This window comes from Zootoca vivipara, chromosome 6, assembly GCF_965207765.1.
Source record: "Zootoca vivipara chromosome 6, rZooViv2.hap1.1, whole genome shotgun sequence".
Lineage (NCBI taxonomy): Eukaryota > Metazoa > Chordata > Lepidosauria > Squamata > Lacertidae > Zootoca > Zootoca vivipara.
In genome coordinates, this window is record NC_142589.1 from 8521526 (window position 1) to 8538653 (window position 17128).

A 17128-nucleotide genomic window follows, 5' to 3' on the forward strand; every position below is an offset into this window, starting at 1 on the left:
GGTGCCTTTCAAACCTCTGTGAATTAAGGAGTGAGAAGCAGAAGAACGAGGGTGGAATGTAGCAGACAAAAGTGAGACCCTGACGTTTTCTTGAAATGAAGGTGGTCACCTGCAACCTCAACACTTCCAGCAGCTGCCTGCGTAATCCACCAACACGACTATCTCTCCCACCCCAGCCATCTCCCCCCCCCCAAAAAGAACTGGGCCACAAATGTGGGCATCTGAGAAGAGACCCAGCTCAATGGCAGAGCACCTGCTTTGCATGCAGAAGGTCCCGGGTATGGCTGGGCAGAGACCCCTGCCTGCAACCTTGGAGAGTTACTGCTGCCAGTCAGCAAAAACAATGCTAAGCTAGATGGACCAATGGGTCTGACTCGGCACAAGGCAATTTCCTATGTCCCTAGGATTTTGTGGAAATGAAGAATTTAATTAAATCCAACTGGGCATCATCAACAACTTTGGGAAACAGTGGCCAAAAGATTCCCAAGCCCTCTGTTGAGGTGGTGCTTCAGGGCACTTATGAGCTGCAAGCAGGACCCTCTTGGCCCATGAAAGAGCTGGGGCTATGCTGGGATGGCTCTGGGGAGCAGGCTTTTATCACCAACATCCCAACCACCCAGGCCCCAGGCCCACACTTTGTGGGTATCTGCAAAAGACCACACCCCAGACAGGTGTCAAGAGTCTACTTTTTATTTTAACAAACAGCATGTTCCTTTGCTTAATGGCTCTATTGATTTGCTCTACTTAAGATTGTTCTCAGTCATTTTATTTTCGTTTTTTTTCCTTTAAAAAAAGGGGGAAGGGGAACAAATGACGAAACCTGATGTTCGTTTCCCCACCTCTTTCTTTACAGAACAAGTTTCAAAAGCTGGATTCAAGAAGACCTTTATGTAAGCTTGGTTTTTAGGCGACATTGAAACACTGGGGGTGGGGAGCATCTAAGCTAAAAAAAACAACACAAGAAAACACAACAAGGTAATGAAGAAGGCGCCTGTGGGGAAGCCCCCCGCCCCCCATCTGGTATCCAACTCTTCTTCTGAGAAGACTTGCTCACCCCAGGGGGTTCACTGGCCTGCAAGAACCAAGCAAGGCACCCAAAAGGCGGGAGGAGGAGGAGGAGGGAAGAGGAAGTGCTTTGTTCAGAAAGTCTTCCCGGGGATCCTTTCCACTTTCTAAAAATATAAAAATCTTCTTCTGCAACCTGTTTCAAAAGCCCAAAATTCAAAGGCAAGGTGACCCTGTACAGATTAACCTTCTCTTTTTTATTTTTAAAAAGAACAGTTCTATGTTACTGATTAAAAGTTCTGGAGGGGAAGGGTAGAGGGGAAAGGGGGAGAGGGTGGGTGGCGAGAAGGCACAGAGGGCAGGACCTAGATCTAAGGGGAGACGCTTGGATTATTAAGTGCCACTTTGATTGGCTGGTTTTCACCGCTGCTGAAGGAAGTGTGGGGAGAAGAAAGAGATGTTTGAAAGCATCAGGAGCAAGAGACAAAGATGGCCTTGCGCTTCTCAAGCAAGCATGTGGGATCCCCACCCCCTTGTGCCCTGCCACTCCGGAAGGAGAGAGGGTTACTTTTTGGCTCTCAGGGACTTGCGCATGGTGGTCTTGCTCTTCTTGGCCGAGGGCTTCAGGTCCTTCCTTGCGCTGGCGGCTGAGGAGGGCTTCTTGGGGGCAGAGAGAGTCTTGAGGGCTGGGCGGGGCGGCGGAGCAGCTGGCTTGGCTTTTTTGGCCTTGGGGGTCTTGACCTTGGGAGGGGGGGCTTTGGCCTTCCCACGGCGGGCCACAGGGGCTTTGCGGGGCTTGGGCTTGGCCTCCCGCCGCTTTGCCAGTGGGGGGGCCCTGTTCCGGGCCTTCGGTGGGGGCCGCTTCTGCATTCTGTCAAGGAAAGGAAAAGCTCTCAGGGCGGGCCCTGCAAGCCCAGAGGCAACCCCAGCCCCTGCCTCTTCACAGCAGGCCAGGTGACCCAGGAGAGCTGCCACGACTGTTAAAACTTCCTGGATCCAAAAGCGCCCCCCCCCCACAGATACCTTTTCCTTGGAGGGGGCTCTTCCTCCTCTGACTCTTCCTCTGACTCTTCCTCTGACTCTTCCTCTTCATCCTCCTCGGACTCTTCCTCTTTCTGTTTCTCCGGAAACAGGACACCGGGGCTGCAGGGGAGAAAGAAGGAAAAAACCCCAAGAGGAAATAATCAACCCCCCCAGCCTCACCAGGCGGGAAAGTGGGAGCTCAATGGGAGCAAAAGGGGCAGGATCCTCCTCACCCCCATACCTGTAGCCACCCAAGGCTTTAGAACAGGGTGGGGGGAACTTTGGCCTGCTGGGGGGGTCCAGTTTTGCCCACAAAGTTACTTCCCCCAAACCAGGCCCACCTGTCAATCATCTGATGTCAGCTGGTAGCCAGGGAGAAGTGGGAATCAATCCTGCTGAAAGGTTGCTTCATCAGGGGGCCACCACCTATCAGTCACCTGACACCAGATGATTGGTGGTTGTGGGCCTGCGGGGTGGGAGATGAAACGATCTGGCCCCACCAATCAAAGAAGCTCCCACTCCTGCTGTTAAAGAGAGTCAGCTGGAGGACGGGGTGTGTGTGTAAGAATAAGGTTGACTCGAGTATTTGAAGCGCTTCCTTAACTGCCCCCCCTCACCTTGCCCTGTCCCTGCCTTGCACCTTGGAATCTCAGGTGCTTCCTCCTAAGGCAGAGGCTGCTGCCCCCCAGCCCCATTACCTGGGATAGTAGGGGAAACACAGCTGGTAGGTGCCACTGAAGCCCTTCCCGGAAATCTGCTCCATCCAGCCGTACTTCTCACACTTCTGCAGGGTCCTCTTCAGTAGGTGGACTATGGGGTGGGAGGGGGATAGCATCAGGAGGGACACCAGCCTCTTGAGCTTAGCACCCCCCCCCCCAACAACAACCCCCACACTTCCCTGCCATGGAATGACCTCTTTTGCAAGCCCCGTTACTTGGGATTCTGACAAAGAGGCCAATTTTGAGCCGCCTCTGTGCTCAGGGGTTGGGGAGGGGTTTGAGAGTTCAGGTCAAAGTCCCAAGGCTGGACCTCGGAGCATCCCAGCCTCTTCTCTTCCCAAGAAGCAGATTCCCTCCCCCTGCGCTGCATGGCTGCCAGAGCCACCATTACTTGGGATTCTGACAAAGAGGCCAATTTTGAGCCGCCTCTGTGCTCAGGGGTTGGGGAGGGGTTTGAGAGTTCAGGTCAAAGTCCCAAGGCTGGACCTCGGAGCATCCCAGCCTCTTCTCTTCCCAAGAAGCAGATTCCCTCCCCCTGCGCTGCATGGCTGCCAGAGCAGCTGGAAAACTTGCCTTTATCTACCCATCAACAGTTTATGCTAAATGGCTCCCCACTCCATCCCTGCTCCTCCCTCCTTTTTTTTTTGAGGTGGGTACCTTTGACTTGAACCTGCACCCAGCACCTTCTCCCTCATCTCTGGGTAAAGGAAAACACACACACACACACACTTTGCAAAGTGGGTGATGGGGCAGGAGAGCATCTTAAAATGCTGTTCCCAAAGGGAACAAAAATCAGATTCCAAATTGCCTCCCTCTAAGCCCTTTCAAAACATAGGTCAAAATTGGGCCCCAAAGCCTTTGTCTTTGTCTCTGTCTCTCTCTCTCTCTGCTCCCCTATATTTGCAGTGAGTTTTCTGAGCCAAGCGGAGGGGCTTTTGCTTCAACCACTGCCCCCGCCCCAAGATGCCTGAGGCAGGGCGGAAAAAGCACTCTGGCTTTGTGTTGAAGGAGGAAATAATCCAGGCACAGGCTGTGAGATATGAACAGCAGCCCACGGACTTCTCCTTGTGGCGGACAGAACAGGCTGCCTTGAAAGAGCAGCTACAAGGGAGCCCCTGTGGAGAACTGGAGGGTGGTGGCTTCCATTAAGCCCTGTGCCCTTGCCAAGGCTCAGTGTCTTTTCAAGAGCAGGTACTCTTCTGGAACACAAACACACACACACACACACACGGCATGCACACACTTTCTCCCAGCAGGGCTCCTGCAAAGATCTGAGAGGGGGAACCTGGGCTGTAAGGGGAAACTATGGAAGAAGGGAGGGAGGGTCGTGCAGGCATTTCATTTGCCAAGGCTCTGCTACTGCAATGTAACCCCTGTCCTGGTTGCTCTTTTAAGCCCTCACCCTAAACCCACTTAACCTCCAAGGCTCTTCTCTGTAGATATAAATGACCTTTGTGGCAGAAACCAGGGGCCCCAGTAATCCAAGCACCACCCACCTTTCCTACACCTGACAACAGGTGGCGATGGCTGGTTGCCACTCTTGTCTTTTCCTATTTCTATAAATCTGGGCGCCCCATAAAGAGGAAATACACTGGAGGGGGTTGGACTAGATGACCCCCAGGGTGCCTTCCAACTGTACGAGTCTGCGATCTACACATTAGCCCCAAAGTTAGGGGCTTGTAGCCTGCACCCACACCAATGAAACGTGTCAGACTCCTTCCCACCCCTGCCGCACCCCATGGCTGGGCCCTGCTGGTATTCACTTTGGCCAGTGTAGGGCCCTCCCAGGTGGCAGGGGGATTATTTAGCTGCGATCCTTCCATTGCAGGGGGCTGGACCAGATCATCCTTGGGGGGGGGGTCCCTTCCAATTCTATGACTCTGCCTGCCTGCGCCTGTGGAATTAGCTCTCTCCCCTCTGTGCCTCCTTACCTTGGAAGCTGGAGTTTGACCCTGGGTGATTCTCCAGAACATATCTCTTCAGAGCAGTGGTGGAGCAGGTCTTGGGCTCATTCATGGCCGCAATGGCAGAGAGGATGGCATCTTCCATCAGGCTCCCACCCAGAAGGGGCTTCTCCGCAGATTTCTTCAGCTGAAACAGACAGTTGTTACGGTAACCCCCAGCCGAAACCAGACGCAGCCCCCTAAGCTGCTTGCTCTTGACAGGCCAAAGGAGGAGGGGAGCCAAGTTAAGGGGAACTGGGCTGCTCCCCCCAACACACCTGGAATGTCCCAGAAGCTCCTTTCCCTGTGATCTGCTCCAACTGGCCCTTCTCCACTGCTCTCTGCAGAGCATTCTTCAGCAACTGGGGTCTGTGGGAGGGAAGAAAAGGAGTTTTAAGGCCATGATTGGCAGAAAGAGCGACAAAGAGCACACAGTCCCTATCTCCCAACAGCAGGGAGACCCTACGGAAAAGAGGGAGGATGATTGAAACAGCCTCCCAGGAGGAAGAGTGGTGCTTCTTTCCTGGGCCCGAGGCTGACACAAAGCCCTCCTGGGTGGCCCTTCCTTGAAGTGGAGGAGATTCTGCTCCCTCGCGGGATGCAGAATGGCTTGTTCTGTCCACAGGCTGTGAACTGGAGCTCAAAACCCTCGCATAGACTGCCTGCTCTCCTTTTCTGCCACACCCCTCCCTTTTCTTCTTTTAAAAATCCAAAAACATTTGGAATAAACCTAGAAGAGTTTAAGAGTTCCTTTTTTTGCAGGGAGGAGGATCACAGGAGCAGTGGGATGAAACTAATTTTGAACAGGAGTGGAAGCTGCCTTCTACCAGGCCTGGCTGTTTGCCCACTGAGCTCAGAATTGAGCTTTCTTTACAGCTCAGTGGTGGAGCACCTGCCTTTCGTGCAGGGAGCCCCAGGTTCAGTCGCCACTGAGCTGTAAAGAAAGCCATTTCCTCTGCTCTGGCTACAATGGCAGGACACTCTGAACATACTCAGGAACACCCCATAGGTACATGACTCAGGTGAGAACATCAGTTCGTACCCAAAGTTAGTCCTACTTGAGTAGATGCAACTGATGGACATGGCTTAGTTCCTCTCATTGAAATGGGTCCACTTCTGTGAACATGGTACCACCCATGTTCCCAACAGGGAATAATCCTTTGCTGCCAATGCCAAGTTGGAAGTTGTTGAAGAGTTGTGCCCTGCCACTTGCTGCCACAGAGGGCAAAGCCTAAAGCAAGAAGTCCCGGCTGGTTGGCCAGCCAGTGCCGCCTTCCTGCCCTCCCCCTTCCAGCCCTACCTGATGTCCACCTTCAGCTTCGGGTAATACTGGGATACGTATTTCTTGATCAAGCTATAGGATGCCTCTTTTGGCTCGCAGAGACGTGTAAAGGCCAGCGGGAGGATGTCTTCCAGCTTCACCTGCTGCTCTGGGCCGGACGCCGAAGAAGAGCTCCGCTGTGGAGGAGAGAGGTCGGAAGCAAAGCAAGTGTTCATTTCTTCCCAATACATTCTTAGCCCCATTTTCTACAGGTTCTGTTTACAAAGCAATTGTCTGTGCTAATCATCACGTCCACATCACATGTTTAAAGCACATCCCACTCCCCGGCAAAGAATCCCAGGAACTGTAGTTTACCCCCACAAAGCTACTTTTCCCACAACCCTTAAACTACAGTTCCCATAATTCATTGGTGGAAAGTCATGTGCTTTAAATGTATGTGGCAAATGTGGCTTTTATCTCAAAGATTATGTACGTTTACTGTAATCCTTTGCCATCAACAGACATGGGAAAGGGTCGGCCACTAGTTCTTCAAGTGCTTCCACGCACTGTGGAACATATGCCTTCTTCAGAGCTCTTGAAGGGATACAAGACCTGATCCAGACAGGTCTGGAACCCTCCTTGTTAGTTCCTTCAGAGAATGGAGGATTTCAACTGTGCACACAAATTACGAGCTTTGCTACCTCAACTCCTAAACCTCCCCCAGGCCCCTCAGCATTACCTTCCGATCCCTGGATTTGGGGGCTGTTTTCCCTGAGTTCGGGGCCACCACAAAGCTCCCAGAGGCTCCTTTTCCTTTCACCTGGCATGGAGAAAGAGGGGTCCAGTTCAGGCACCAGGCAAACATTCCCTAGGAGGAAAGGCTGGGAAAGCTTCCCTATGCCATGCTGGCAGATGCTTTCCTCAGGCCTACTGTAAATTGGTTTTAGTGGTACATTTAATGCCTTTGTTCCCTGCCCCTGAATTCTCCTTGGGACTGAGTGTTGGACAAAACAAATGCATTTCCTTCTCTTAGCTTCTAAGATGCTACTTTAAACCACATCAGGGCACTGTTTCTCTAGTAATCTATCCAACATTTTTGTAGTCTCTTTATCTAAGTTAACTTTGCCCCTAAAAGCTCAGCCATTTTGTTTCTCTCTCCCAACTTGTTCTGACAAGGTGTCTGCCATTTCTCTCTTTAGCTCTGCTCATCCTATTAAAAAAATAGTTTTTGCCAAGACAAAGCTGCTTTCCACTCCCATCGTTCTGCCCAGACACTGAGGTCCAGCGCCGAGAGCCTTCTGGTGGTTCCCTTGCTGCGAGAAGCCAAGTTACAGGGAACCAGATAGAGGGCCTTCTCGGTAGTGGCACCTGCCCTGTGGAATGCCCTCCCACCAGATGTCAAAGAGAAAACTTTTAGAAGACATCTGAAGGCAGCACTGTTTAGGGAAGCTTTTAATGTTTAACAGCCTGCTGCTGCTGCTGCTGTTGTTGTTGTTGTTGTTGTTATCCTACATGAATAAAGCCTTTGAATTCTGGAAAATGTAAGTGATTGTTTCAGTCTTAACACACCCAATCTGCAAGCTCACCTAATGCTGGGCAGGCTAGAAAGAAATAAGCAAGCAAAAGAACCCTTGACCCACACCCAACTCACCTGCCGAATGACCCCTCGCTCTAGCTCCCTCTTGAGGACCTGCTTGAGGAGGTAGCCTCTCCTCTCCAGCTCCAGTGAAGGGTACTTATGGATGATGTACTTCCGGATGGCCACAACTGACGCCCCGCCTTTTTGATAGCACGCCTGGAAGGAGAGGAGGCACCTGTGACTAGGCTTACTCTATGCCATTTGCTAGGAAAAATCACAAGCAGAGAGAGCCCTGCTTGTGGGCTTCCCACTGAGGTGTCTGCTGGGTATAGTGAGAACAGGAGGATGGCCTGATCTGGCTGTATCTTTCGTCCACAGTTTCAAGACGGGGTGCTTCATAACCCTACCTGGAGCGACTAGGGGGTCAACCATCTAGCTCAGGGTTGCCAGGTAGACTAGCAGGAGCTTTTCACTTGCAAGATTCTCCCAGAACAACTAGCAAAGCCCAGGCTGCTCATGGCTTGAGGCATTCTCCCTTCCTGACTCAAATCAGGGTGCTCTCATAACCATATGCTGCCTTCCTAAGGTGTGTGCATGTGTGCATTCCCCACAGCTCCATGTGATGGTGGCAGATTTCTGACAGCATCCCAAACAAAACCCTCTATAAAGACATTTTAAGCCTGGAGGATTTCCTATAGGAAACTGGGAGGTCCAACTGGCAGGTGTCCACAGCAGAGCTGTGCGCTTTGAGCTGGGAGGGCAGGGGCGTTTGCGCTGGTGCTGACGGAGAGAGCTATTATTATCAATGATTTATTAATCGCCTTCTAAACAATCCGTTTCAAGGCAACCTATGCGGTAAAAACACAGAAACAGCAAATACGTTTAAACCGGCGGTGCAACTGGCACTCTATTCCTGGGGAGTGAAAGGTGACAAAAAACACCACATACCTGGGGGCGGGGAAGAGGAAAGAGAAAAGAGAAAGGAAGAGCAGCAACCCACAAGAAGCCCACCCTTTGTGCTCACCTTGATTGCCTCAATCAAAATGGCATCCATCTTGGGGCGAGAGGAAGCCGAAATATGCGTCTGCTTCTGTGCTCTGGCTAGCTGGCTGGCAGAGAGGGTGGCCCAGGCAGGGATGGTCTTCTTGACTTTCTTCTTCTCCTCTTTGACTTGATCCTTCTCCCTTTACACACACAAAGGGGGAGACTCAAAACTCATGCAGGAATCCCAGAAGCCCAAAGACATTTCCTGCAGCTCAGGGGAGCTCTGATTTCACAGAAAAGCAGAGAGCTGGAATCAGAAGAACTGGGCAACCGAATGTTGGAGGTGGCCTCATACAAAGCCACTTCCACTTACCGCAGCACTGCCTTCCTCAAATTGTCAGGGAAGGATGGCAGCTCAGAGGTTGAGCACCTGCTTGGCATGCAGAAGGCCCCAGGTTCAATCCCTGGCTGCATCTCCAGGTAGGGTTGGCAGAGACATTGGCATAGCCTTTGCCCCCAGGTATGGACTGCCCCCACCCCTTACTCCTTTTTGGCTTCCTCAGCAGGCTTTGCCTCTCCTTCCTTTTCCTCCACTTCGGGCTCCTTGGGTGGCTCTGCCTCATTGGGTGCGGCTGGTGGAGTTTCATTCTCTTGCTCCTCTACAGTCGAAGCGGATTCCTCTGAGCTGACATCAGGATCTGAGAGGGAAGAGGGAGAAGAGGGCCATGTGAAGTTACAGGCAAAGGACAAAACGCACCCACACCCACTGCAGTTGGGAAAACAGGCCCTGCCCGAGGGATGCCACAATGGGACAGATCAACCTTGCCTCCTTCTGCTATGTCTCCTGACTGAAGTGACTGCTCACAAGCCGGCAGGATGGCAAAAGCAATCAGCTGGTAGCCAGAGGCAGACGTGGGGGTTGCCCACTGGTGGGCTATTGGGAACCATAGGTGGTTCCTTTTTGGGGTACTTTTCAGCCTCCTTCACTTACAAGCTGATGAGTTGGAGGGCAGCCACTGGCTCAATCGGCAACTGAGGCTCAGTTTCCATCCCCAATACTCTGCAGGGTGGGTGTGGTGGTGAGGGCAGGCTATAGTTCAAGGGCTGAGCCCATGTTTTGCCTGTACAAGGTGGTCTTCTTGGTGGTACGGCCATGGGGGAATACCTAGTTGGCAGTGAGCCCGGTTGGCAGGGCCTTGCTGGGGACAGTTCTCACCCCTTGTGGAACGCTCTTCCTAGTGACATATGCCTGTTTGTGCTATTACTGAGCCCGGCTCTCACTGGGGAGGGCGGGGTATAAATAAAATTTATTCTTATTTTCTTCTTCTTCTTATTATTATTATTTACTGTATTTACTTATTTCCAGGAGGAAATATAAAAACATCCCTGTTTGCCCAGGCTTTGGATGGCTGAAAGATAATGTTTCAGGCAACTCTGAGCTCACTGGCTGGGGGAACACTTTTCAAAACTGTTTTTAAGAACACTTCTCAAAGGAAAAAAAGGAAAGGAAAAAAAGAACCATTTTTAATTTAATAAAATTCGTACACCTCTTGATTGTGAAAACAAGGAAACTCAAACCAGTTTACAAAAAAAGTTCCTATTTTTCTTATTAGGAAGGGTGGGATGCAAACTGAAATAATAAATGCTATTAAAAATAACATAATGCATCTCAAACAGCAAACTTTCCAAACTCCCACCTGAACCTCTCTGTGTGTCTCATACACAGACATCCCCAAGGGTCAACTTATAAAGCAGCGATGGTTTTCTGGCTGAAAGGACAAGGCCGCATGCGAATCAGCCCTACCGCCACCACTTGACCACAGACCAAGGAGGACAACAGGTGGGAGTGGGTGTCTTTACCTGGCTTGGCCTCCTCCCCTTCAGCAGGTTTGCTTTTGGGAGGAGTTTCCCGAGCAGAAGAATTCACGGCCCGGCGGATGGGCATGGTGGCGTCTTCAGCCGTCTGGAAGGGAAACAGTGGCGAGAGCGTCACAAGGAGAGCCCAGGAGGTGTGGAGTGGGCTGGGGCAGGGGGAAGGCTCCAGAGGGAACTAGGGACACCCAGAAGGAAGCCAACATCACCCCACCATGTATTCCACCTAAGACGGAGGCAACTGCGCTCAGGCTCCTTAGGAGGCAGCTGGCTCCAACTTCCTGTTTCCATCAGAACTTTTGAGCATCACAGGATGTATATACATTTTAATACATATATATTGCTTCTGTTCAGAACAAGAAGAGCAAAGGGACCCAGCGAGGGAGGTCTCAGGGGAAGCAGGGGAAGGCAGGGGAAAGGGAAGGGGAGTGTTGGAGGCAGCCCCAACCAAGATTCCTAGAAGCAGCAGGGGAAGGAAGAGTAGAGCAGCCCTCGCAGGGGCCAGTCCAAGGGCGAGCGTGGGGAAGGGTCAGCCCCTACCTCACTCAACTTGTCCGGGGGGGCTCCCGTTAAGAGTGGAAGCGCCTTACGGTGTGCGGGATCAGCTTCGGGCAGATCAGTCGCCATTTTAAATTAATGTATAGCCCCAACGTGAGGGTAACACTTTGGAGCCCCAGGTTTTAACCTCAAGGGGAGAGGACTTCCTAACACAGACAACCTGAAGTGCAGAAAAGATTTGGTGTGAAGGTTAACAACGAAACAAGAACAAAGGCAACTTCATCTACATCCCTATCGCGCTGCTGAGCAGTCAAAGCAAAAGAAAACAACAAATGAAGCAGTTGCAGAGGAGGAGGCCAGGAAGCCCACTTTTGCTGGTGGTCCAATGGAGAAGCTGGAAGCTCCCGTCAGAAACCCCTACAGGCGGGAAATGGGTTTTCCTTGCACAGATTGAGGGCGGGGTGAGGGAATGTCCTCCTCCTCCTCCTCCAAGGCCCCTTGCCCAACACCCAACAGACCAAGGGTGGAAGTGGAGGCCCCACGGTAGGCTACCCAAGCAGAATGCAACCTGTTGGCATATTGTGGGTGGAAACGTCCCCCTCCAGCCCCAAGATCTTATTCTACATGTGAGACATTTAAAGACAATCCCACATCATTCACCACCAGAGGCCTGAAGTGCCCAGCCGACCAGCTTCCACCCATTTTTACAGCAAAGCAGCTCATTGCCCTCACCTTCACCGGCTTATTTTTAAATGTCCCAAACCTCCAGGCAGCAGATTGTTTAAAAACAATCCCACCAGCCACCCCCTAACAAACAAGGAGCTGCAGCAACAGACCCACACAGCTCCATGGCGGGGACAGCAGGGGGGGAAACGAATTTGGAGTTTCAGCCCCCACTTCTGTTTCTTAAAGCAGATGAAATGTGACAATAAGGGGAAAACAACTTCTCAAACAACCCCCCCCCCCGCACTGTAATACAGCTGAAAGTGGGTGGGTAGAATCCTCATTTTTCAGAATTACAACTTTTTTGGGGGGTGAGAGGAAAAAAATTAAACTGCCTGGAGCACAAATCAGTCCCCTCCCCTCCCCCCCTAACTATTTGAGGTGTGGGAAGGATGTGGGTCGGACGAGGGCAAGACCTGCAAGGCTGCAACTTTAATTTAAAAAAATCACCATCAGGTTAAAATGCAGGAAATGAAAAACAGCATGGGGAGGTTCTAGGCCCACCGCAAGGCAAATTCCCTACATTCCTTCTGGGCTCAGGCCCCACCAACAAGAAAGGTTTTAGTCCTCTCTAGGGGGGGGGGGGGAGCCTTGATGGAGCGACTGGGAATACAGGAGCAGAGGGGGGAAAGGCAAATGCAGGAAGACCACCCTAGATTTATCTCCTCCCAAAGGGCACAATGCCCTGCAATCTTTCTGAATGTTTACTTCTGCCAGAAGAGACTGGAGAGACTGAGACATCAGGGTGACTGTGGGACACCTCTGCCTCTTTGAGCCCAGGCATGGTAGGGCACAGGACCCCTTGGCTGGCATAGTCCTGTGTGTGGATTTGCAAAATGTACTTTCTTCCCCTCCTCCAAAAGACCCAGAAAAAAACTTAATTTTTACTTTAAAAAACAACCCAGATAGCCTGAGACAGCCAACATGTGTGCATTATTCCTGGTATGAAGTGAAGTAACCTCTTCACCCAGGCTAGCAACTACCACCCCCTACAAAACACTCCTCTTCAGGGTGAGACCCCGTAAATTTCAAACCTTTGATTAATCAAATGCAAGTCGCCCCTCACCCATTCTACTTTTCTAAAGAATACCGAAAGTGAGGATGATGTTCAGGAGCAAGTTTCATACATTTCTGTGGGACAAAAGGCGTTGATTTTGCTGGTGCTTTAATGCACTTTTTTTAAAAAAAGAGCCGCCCCTCCAGAGAGCCGTCATGTTTGAATCTCGCAAAGCTTTGTCTGTCTCTGCACAAGGCTGGTTTCAAAGCGCAGAAGCTGCTAACAGGGTTTTCCCCCTGGGAGATTAAAACTGCTGTTGCACCAGACCCCCTAAGCACAGCGTGAAAGGATTTTCTTCTACTTACAGCAAGTCTACTCAGAGGAAAGTCTACCTGAATTCAAATAGCATGTACATTCAAGTAAATACATTAATGACTGCAACGCTGCATACCTTTTTTAATCTGCAAAGCTGTAGTAGATGCTAACAACAGTGTGGTTATGGTGGTTAGAGTGTTGGTTTAGGACAGGCATAGGCAACCTTGGCTCTCCAGATGTTTTGGAACTACAACTCCCATGATCCCTAGCTAACAGGGCCAGTGGTCAGGGATCGTGGGAGCTGTAGTTCCAAAACATCTGGAGAGCCAAGGTTGCCTATGCCTGGTTTAGGATCAGGGAGGTCCAGATGCAAATCTCCCCTCAGCCACAAAGCTCCCTGGGCAAGCAAGGGACAGTTGCCTAACTCTCTCTTAGCATCACCTACCTCACAGGTGGCAAAACCTTCAGGCCATGGAAAGGATCTGTTTGTCCCCGTATGTGCTAGAGTTCTCACACAGCTCTGAGTGCGACTGAGCACCTTCCCTGTGTGGAAGGTCACACTGCAGGTGCATTTCAAACCACATGCATTTTTCTAAGCAGGCAAAAGAGAGAATCATACAGAAGACTCCAAAGGCACAGATTTAGCTAGAAGCTTTTACATCACAAGTCATGTAGGGTATTTATGACGCCAACATTTCTAACTAAAACTAGGTGGCAAAACTACAATTGTTCCGGGAGACTTTCAGCACCTACCCAATACTCTGATCATATATCCCAGTCCTCCAGATGTATTGGTCTACAACTCCCACCATCCCCAGCATCATACAGCTGTGCTGGTAGGGGGCCGATGGAAGCTGCAGTTCAAAACACCTGTAGGGCACCAGGTTGGGGAAAAGTGATGGAATCATTATTTTGCACTTATAAACCACCTACTGTACAAACGTCCAGGACAATTTGCTACTGCATCCCTTATAGCTGTGCCCCACAGATGTAGATTAGGGGGTGGAATAAGGTTGAGAGACTTGCCTAAGGCCACCTAAACAGTTCATAGCAGAGGCAGGATTTGCACTGGGGCAACCCAGTTGGCAGTTCAGCCACTGAGATGCTACACTCTGCCACTTCTCAAAAGAGGTTAAAAGCGTTTCCAGGAAGAATGTCAGTCCCTAAATCAACACGACTCTATACTTTCCTGATGAAGCACACCTACAGGAAAACACCTTCCTGTGGCCCAAGCTAACTTCAGTTGGAAATTCTGTGCTGGATTAAAATAGTCCACATGGACAGCATTCCTCCTCTTCTTCCTTGGGACAGGCCTCCTGGTATCTCTGACACTGCTTGCAGGGTGGGGGAGAGATGCCTCTGTGTGCGTCTTTCCTGCTGAATCCAAAATGAAGCAGCTGGTCGAGATGAAAGAATTTTGCACTGGAACCTTAAGGAATCATCGCTTGTGGATTCTGCTATAGGCAAGACAGAGATCAGAGACCACAATGGAATTGCCACAATATATTGAGCCAGGCCTCTGGGTCCATCTAGCTCAGTGTTGTCTACACAGACTGGCAGCGGGGTTTCAGGGAGCATCACTAAAGATGCCGTCAGGGACTGAACGCTGATATTCTGCTTGCAAAGCAGATGCTCTTCCACTGTGCTACAACACTTCCCTAATTAAGATCCAAGTATAGCAGCCTAGATTTTAGCTTTTCTACCAGAAACTTGGGGGGTAGAAGCAGCTCTTGCCTGCGTCAGCCATTAGCCCCAAAAGCAGGTGGTGGGAGGCTGGAGGTGGAAGGAGCTACATAACCACACCTAGAATGTTATTCTGGAGTTGCTACCTCCACCTGATAAAAGTTTTCAAGATTCTTATTTGTCTTGCCCACCATCTTTGTAGTTTCCACTTCACCACCCTCGGATCTACTGCTCCCTTATGTAACTCCCCCATTCCTCCATTGTTGCCCCTTATGCCCAGAGCACCTTACCAAACACCTGCACAGCATCATCTCTGCTCTATTTCATCCTGCAAAGCCTTCCTCAACACCCACCTCCTGGCATGACCCATAGCTCTTACCCCTCCTTGAAAGTAAACCAGGGCAATGGGCTGTGTGGAGGCCCTCCAGATGTTGTTGGGACTCCAACACCCATCAGCAACGATCAGGTATCCTGGGCCCACCAACCCCTGAAGCCCCTGACCCACATTATTGGACCAAACAGAGCACAGCTGCCCTTCCTCTATTTACTGCTGCCTCCCCTTTTCCTTGTGTGTCTCCTGTTCAGCATGATGCCTTCCTCAGATGCCCAGCAGCCCCAGCAGCATACAAATATGCTGGCTGGGTCTGATGGAAGTTGTAGTCAAAAAGCTCTGGAGAACACCAGGTTCCCCCTGGATTTAATAATAGATTACATTCATACAGAAGTTGCCAATGTGGTGCCCTCCAGATCTCACTGGGGTCCCCAATTCCCATCAGATAGCATGCTGGGAGTTGTAGTACAGGGCACCACATTGGCTGCCAGTGGAGGCTAGTCCATTAGAGGAAAAGGAGCACTGTCCTCTGCCAGTCCCCACCTTCCTCCTTACTTACATCCAGCTCCGTGGAATGGCTGTGCCTATCAGTTTTCCCTCCTCGCCGTCGTCTCAATGCTGCTCTTGTGGAACTCAACAGGGAGATGAATGGGTACAAAACTAGAATTAAGTTACCTCTGTAATTGGCTATGGTGCCGCCTACTGCTGGGCCTTCCCCCTCCTTTCCTCCCAGCAGCCTGAAAAGCCACTGCTGTCGGCTCCCTTGGAATGACAAGCATTTCAAACTAGGGGGACCAGGCTTTTTTTTTTTTTTTTTGTAAAGTGCGATATAAGCACCGGCGAGGCGGCATACGCGGCTGCACATCGAAAAAGCTCACCCTGCTCAAAGGCTCCTGGGAGCTGCAGTTTGCTAAGGATGCTGGGGATTATTGTAGCTCCGTGTGGGCAAGCAAACTTTGGGCGTGGGGAACGTGCTTCAGCTGCCACCTAAGACAGGTAAGCAAGGAGGAGAGAGGCTGGAGGAGTCCGTCTTCCGCGCCAGCCGGCCAGCCTGTCACTTAGCCAGCCATGGAAACGGACCTTTCCGGGTCGGTGTGTGTCGCTTCCTGCCCCTCGTTTCTCTCTGCGCAGCAGCAGTGGCGGCGAAGAGGAGGATGCGCAGGGGCTGCTCCGTAGGTCCAGTCCGAGGGCCGCTGCCAAGGTGTGCGATGAGCCCCGAGCTCCTCCCCTCCAGACCAGAGGGGCTGGCGCAGCAGCCGCGGCCACCTCCATCCAGGCCCCACGGAATGAGCCTTCCAGGGAACCGGGGCCGCCCCGCCCCCCTGCCCGGCGTGCGGCACCGAGACCAGCGCAGGCCTCCCGATGCCAAAAGCGTCACACGCAAAAAATAAAATAAAATAAAGCTTTATGCAAATCGGAGCGCGGGCCCAACGCGTGAACTTTGACCCCGCCCCCTCTCCCCGCCCGCTCGCCACTCACCGGCTTCAGGGCCTCCTCCTCTCCCCGCACACACCTCTCTCTCTCTTGGCGCGCGAGGCACAAAGCGGCGGCAGCGGCGGCCCCTTCAGCGACAGTAGCAAGAAGCGGCGGCGGCGACAGCGGCGGCGGAACCGGAGGGGACGCTGGGGGTTCGGCGGTGGGCAGGAAGAGGCGGGGCTTATCGGGCTGGAGCAACCAATAGCCGGCGGCGAGCGCCTTTCGAACGCGCGGCGGCGGCCAACCAGCGTCTCCGACACGCGCGTGCGCCGCGCCGCCACTCCCGTTCGTGTTTTCTTTCCCCCTCCCTTCCCTTTTCGAATAAACAAAAACGCAGCCCGGCTTTGAACAAGGAGGAAGGGCGCATGCGCGCTTTTGCGGCTGGGAGGAGGGGGAAGGGGCCGAAGCGACCTTCTTTTGGCGGGAAAAAGTGTGATTTCCCCGCCCCTCTCAGGCGACTGCGCTATGTCTCGTGGCCAGCCACACCCCCCACTCCTGAGAAAGCCTCGTTCACATAGGAATTTTGTACATGCTCAGGAGGCGGCGACTCTCACTTATCTCCAGAGCTCGCTGTTCCAAGTGGAACGAATCCCCGGCAACCAGGGATTCCTTCGTGAGGGGCAGCAATCTTGACATGCTCAGAATCTCATCCGGTCTGGTGATTTAAAGAAGCGGGTGGGAAGGAGTATATAGAAAGAATATACTGTACGGTACTTTTT

At 51.8% G+C, this 17128-nt stretch overlaps 1 protein-coding gene across 8 annotated transcripts; it reads right to left on the reverse strand.

Moving 5' to 3' along the window:
• Positions 1–674: 674 nt before the first annotated feature.
• HP1BP3 (heterochromatin protein 1 binding protein 3) lies at positions 675–16545 on the reverse strand. Of its 8 annotated transcripts, none has more exons than XM_088670957.1 (14): positions 16413–16545; positions 14127–14293; positions 10927–11104; positions 10375–10477; positions 9059–9212; positions 8555–8714; positions 7603–7746; positions 6691–6771; positions 5991–6148; positions 4969–5059; positions 4679–4838; positions 2727–2838; positions 2029–2148; positions 675–1876 (listed from the first exon to the last, which is right to left on the reverse strand). In XM_088670957.1, exons 3-14 carry the CDS (start codon positions 11011–11013, stop codon positions 1570–1572), a joined length of 1677 nt encoding a protein of 558 aa, XP_088527083.1. In that variant the 5' UTR covers positions 11014–11104; positions 14127–14293; positions 16413–16545; the 3' UTR covers positions 675–1569. The 8 variants fall into 8 exon arrangements, with proteins under 8 accessions (XP_088527083.1, XP_088527082.1, XP_034975195.1 ...); XM_088670956.1 differs by having other exon boundaries at positions 14127–14373; XM_035119304.3 differs by lacking the exon at positions 14127–14293.
• Positions 16546–17128: the final 583 nt, after the last annotated feature.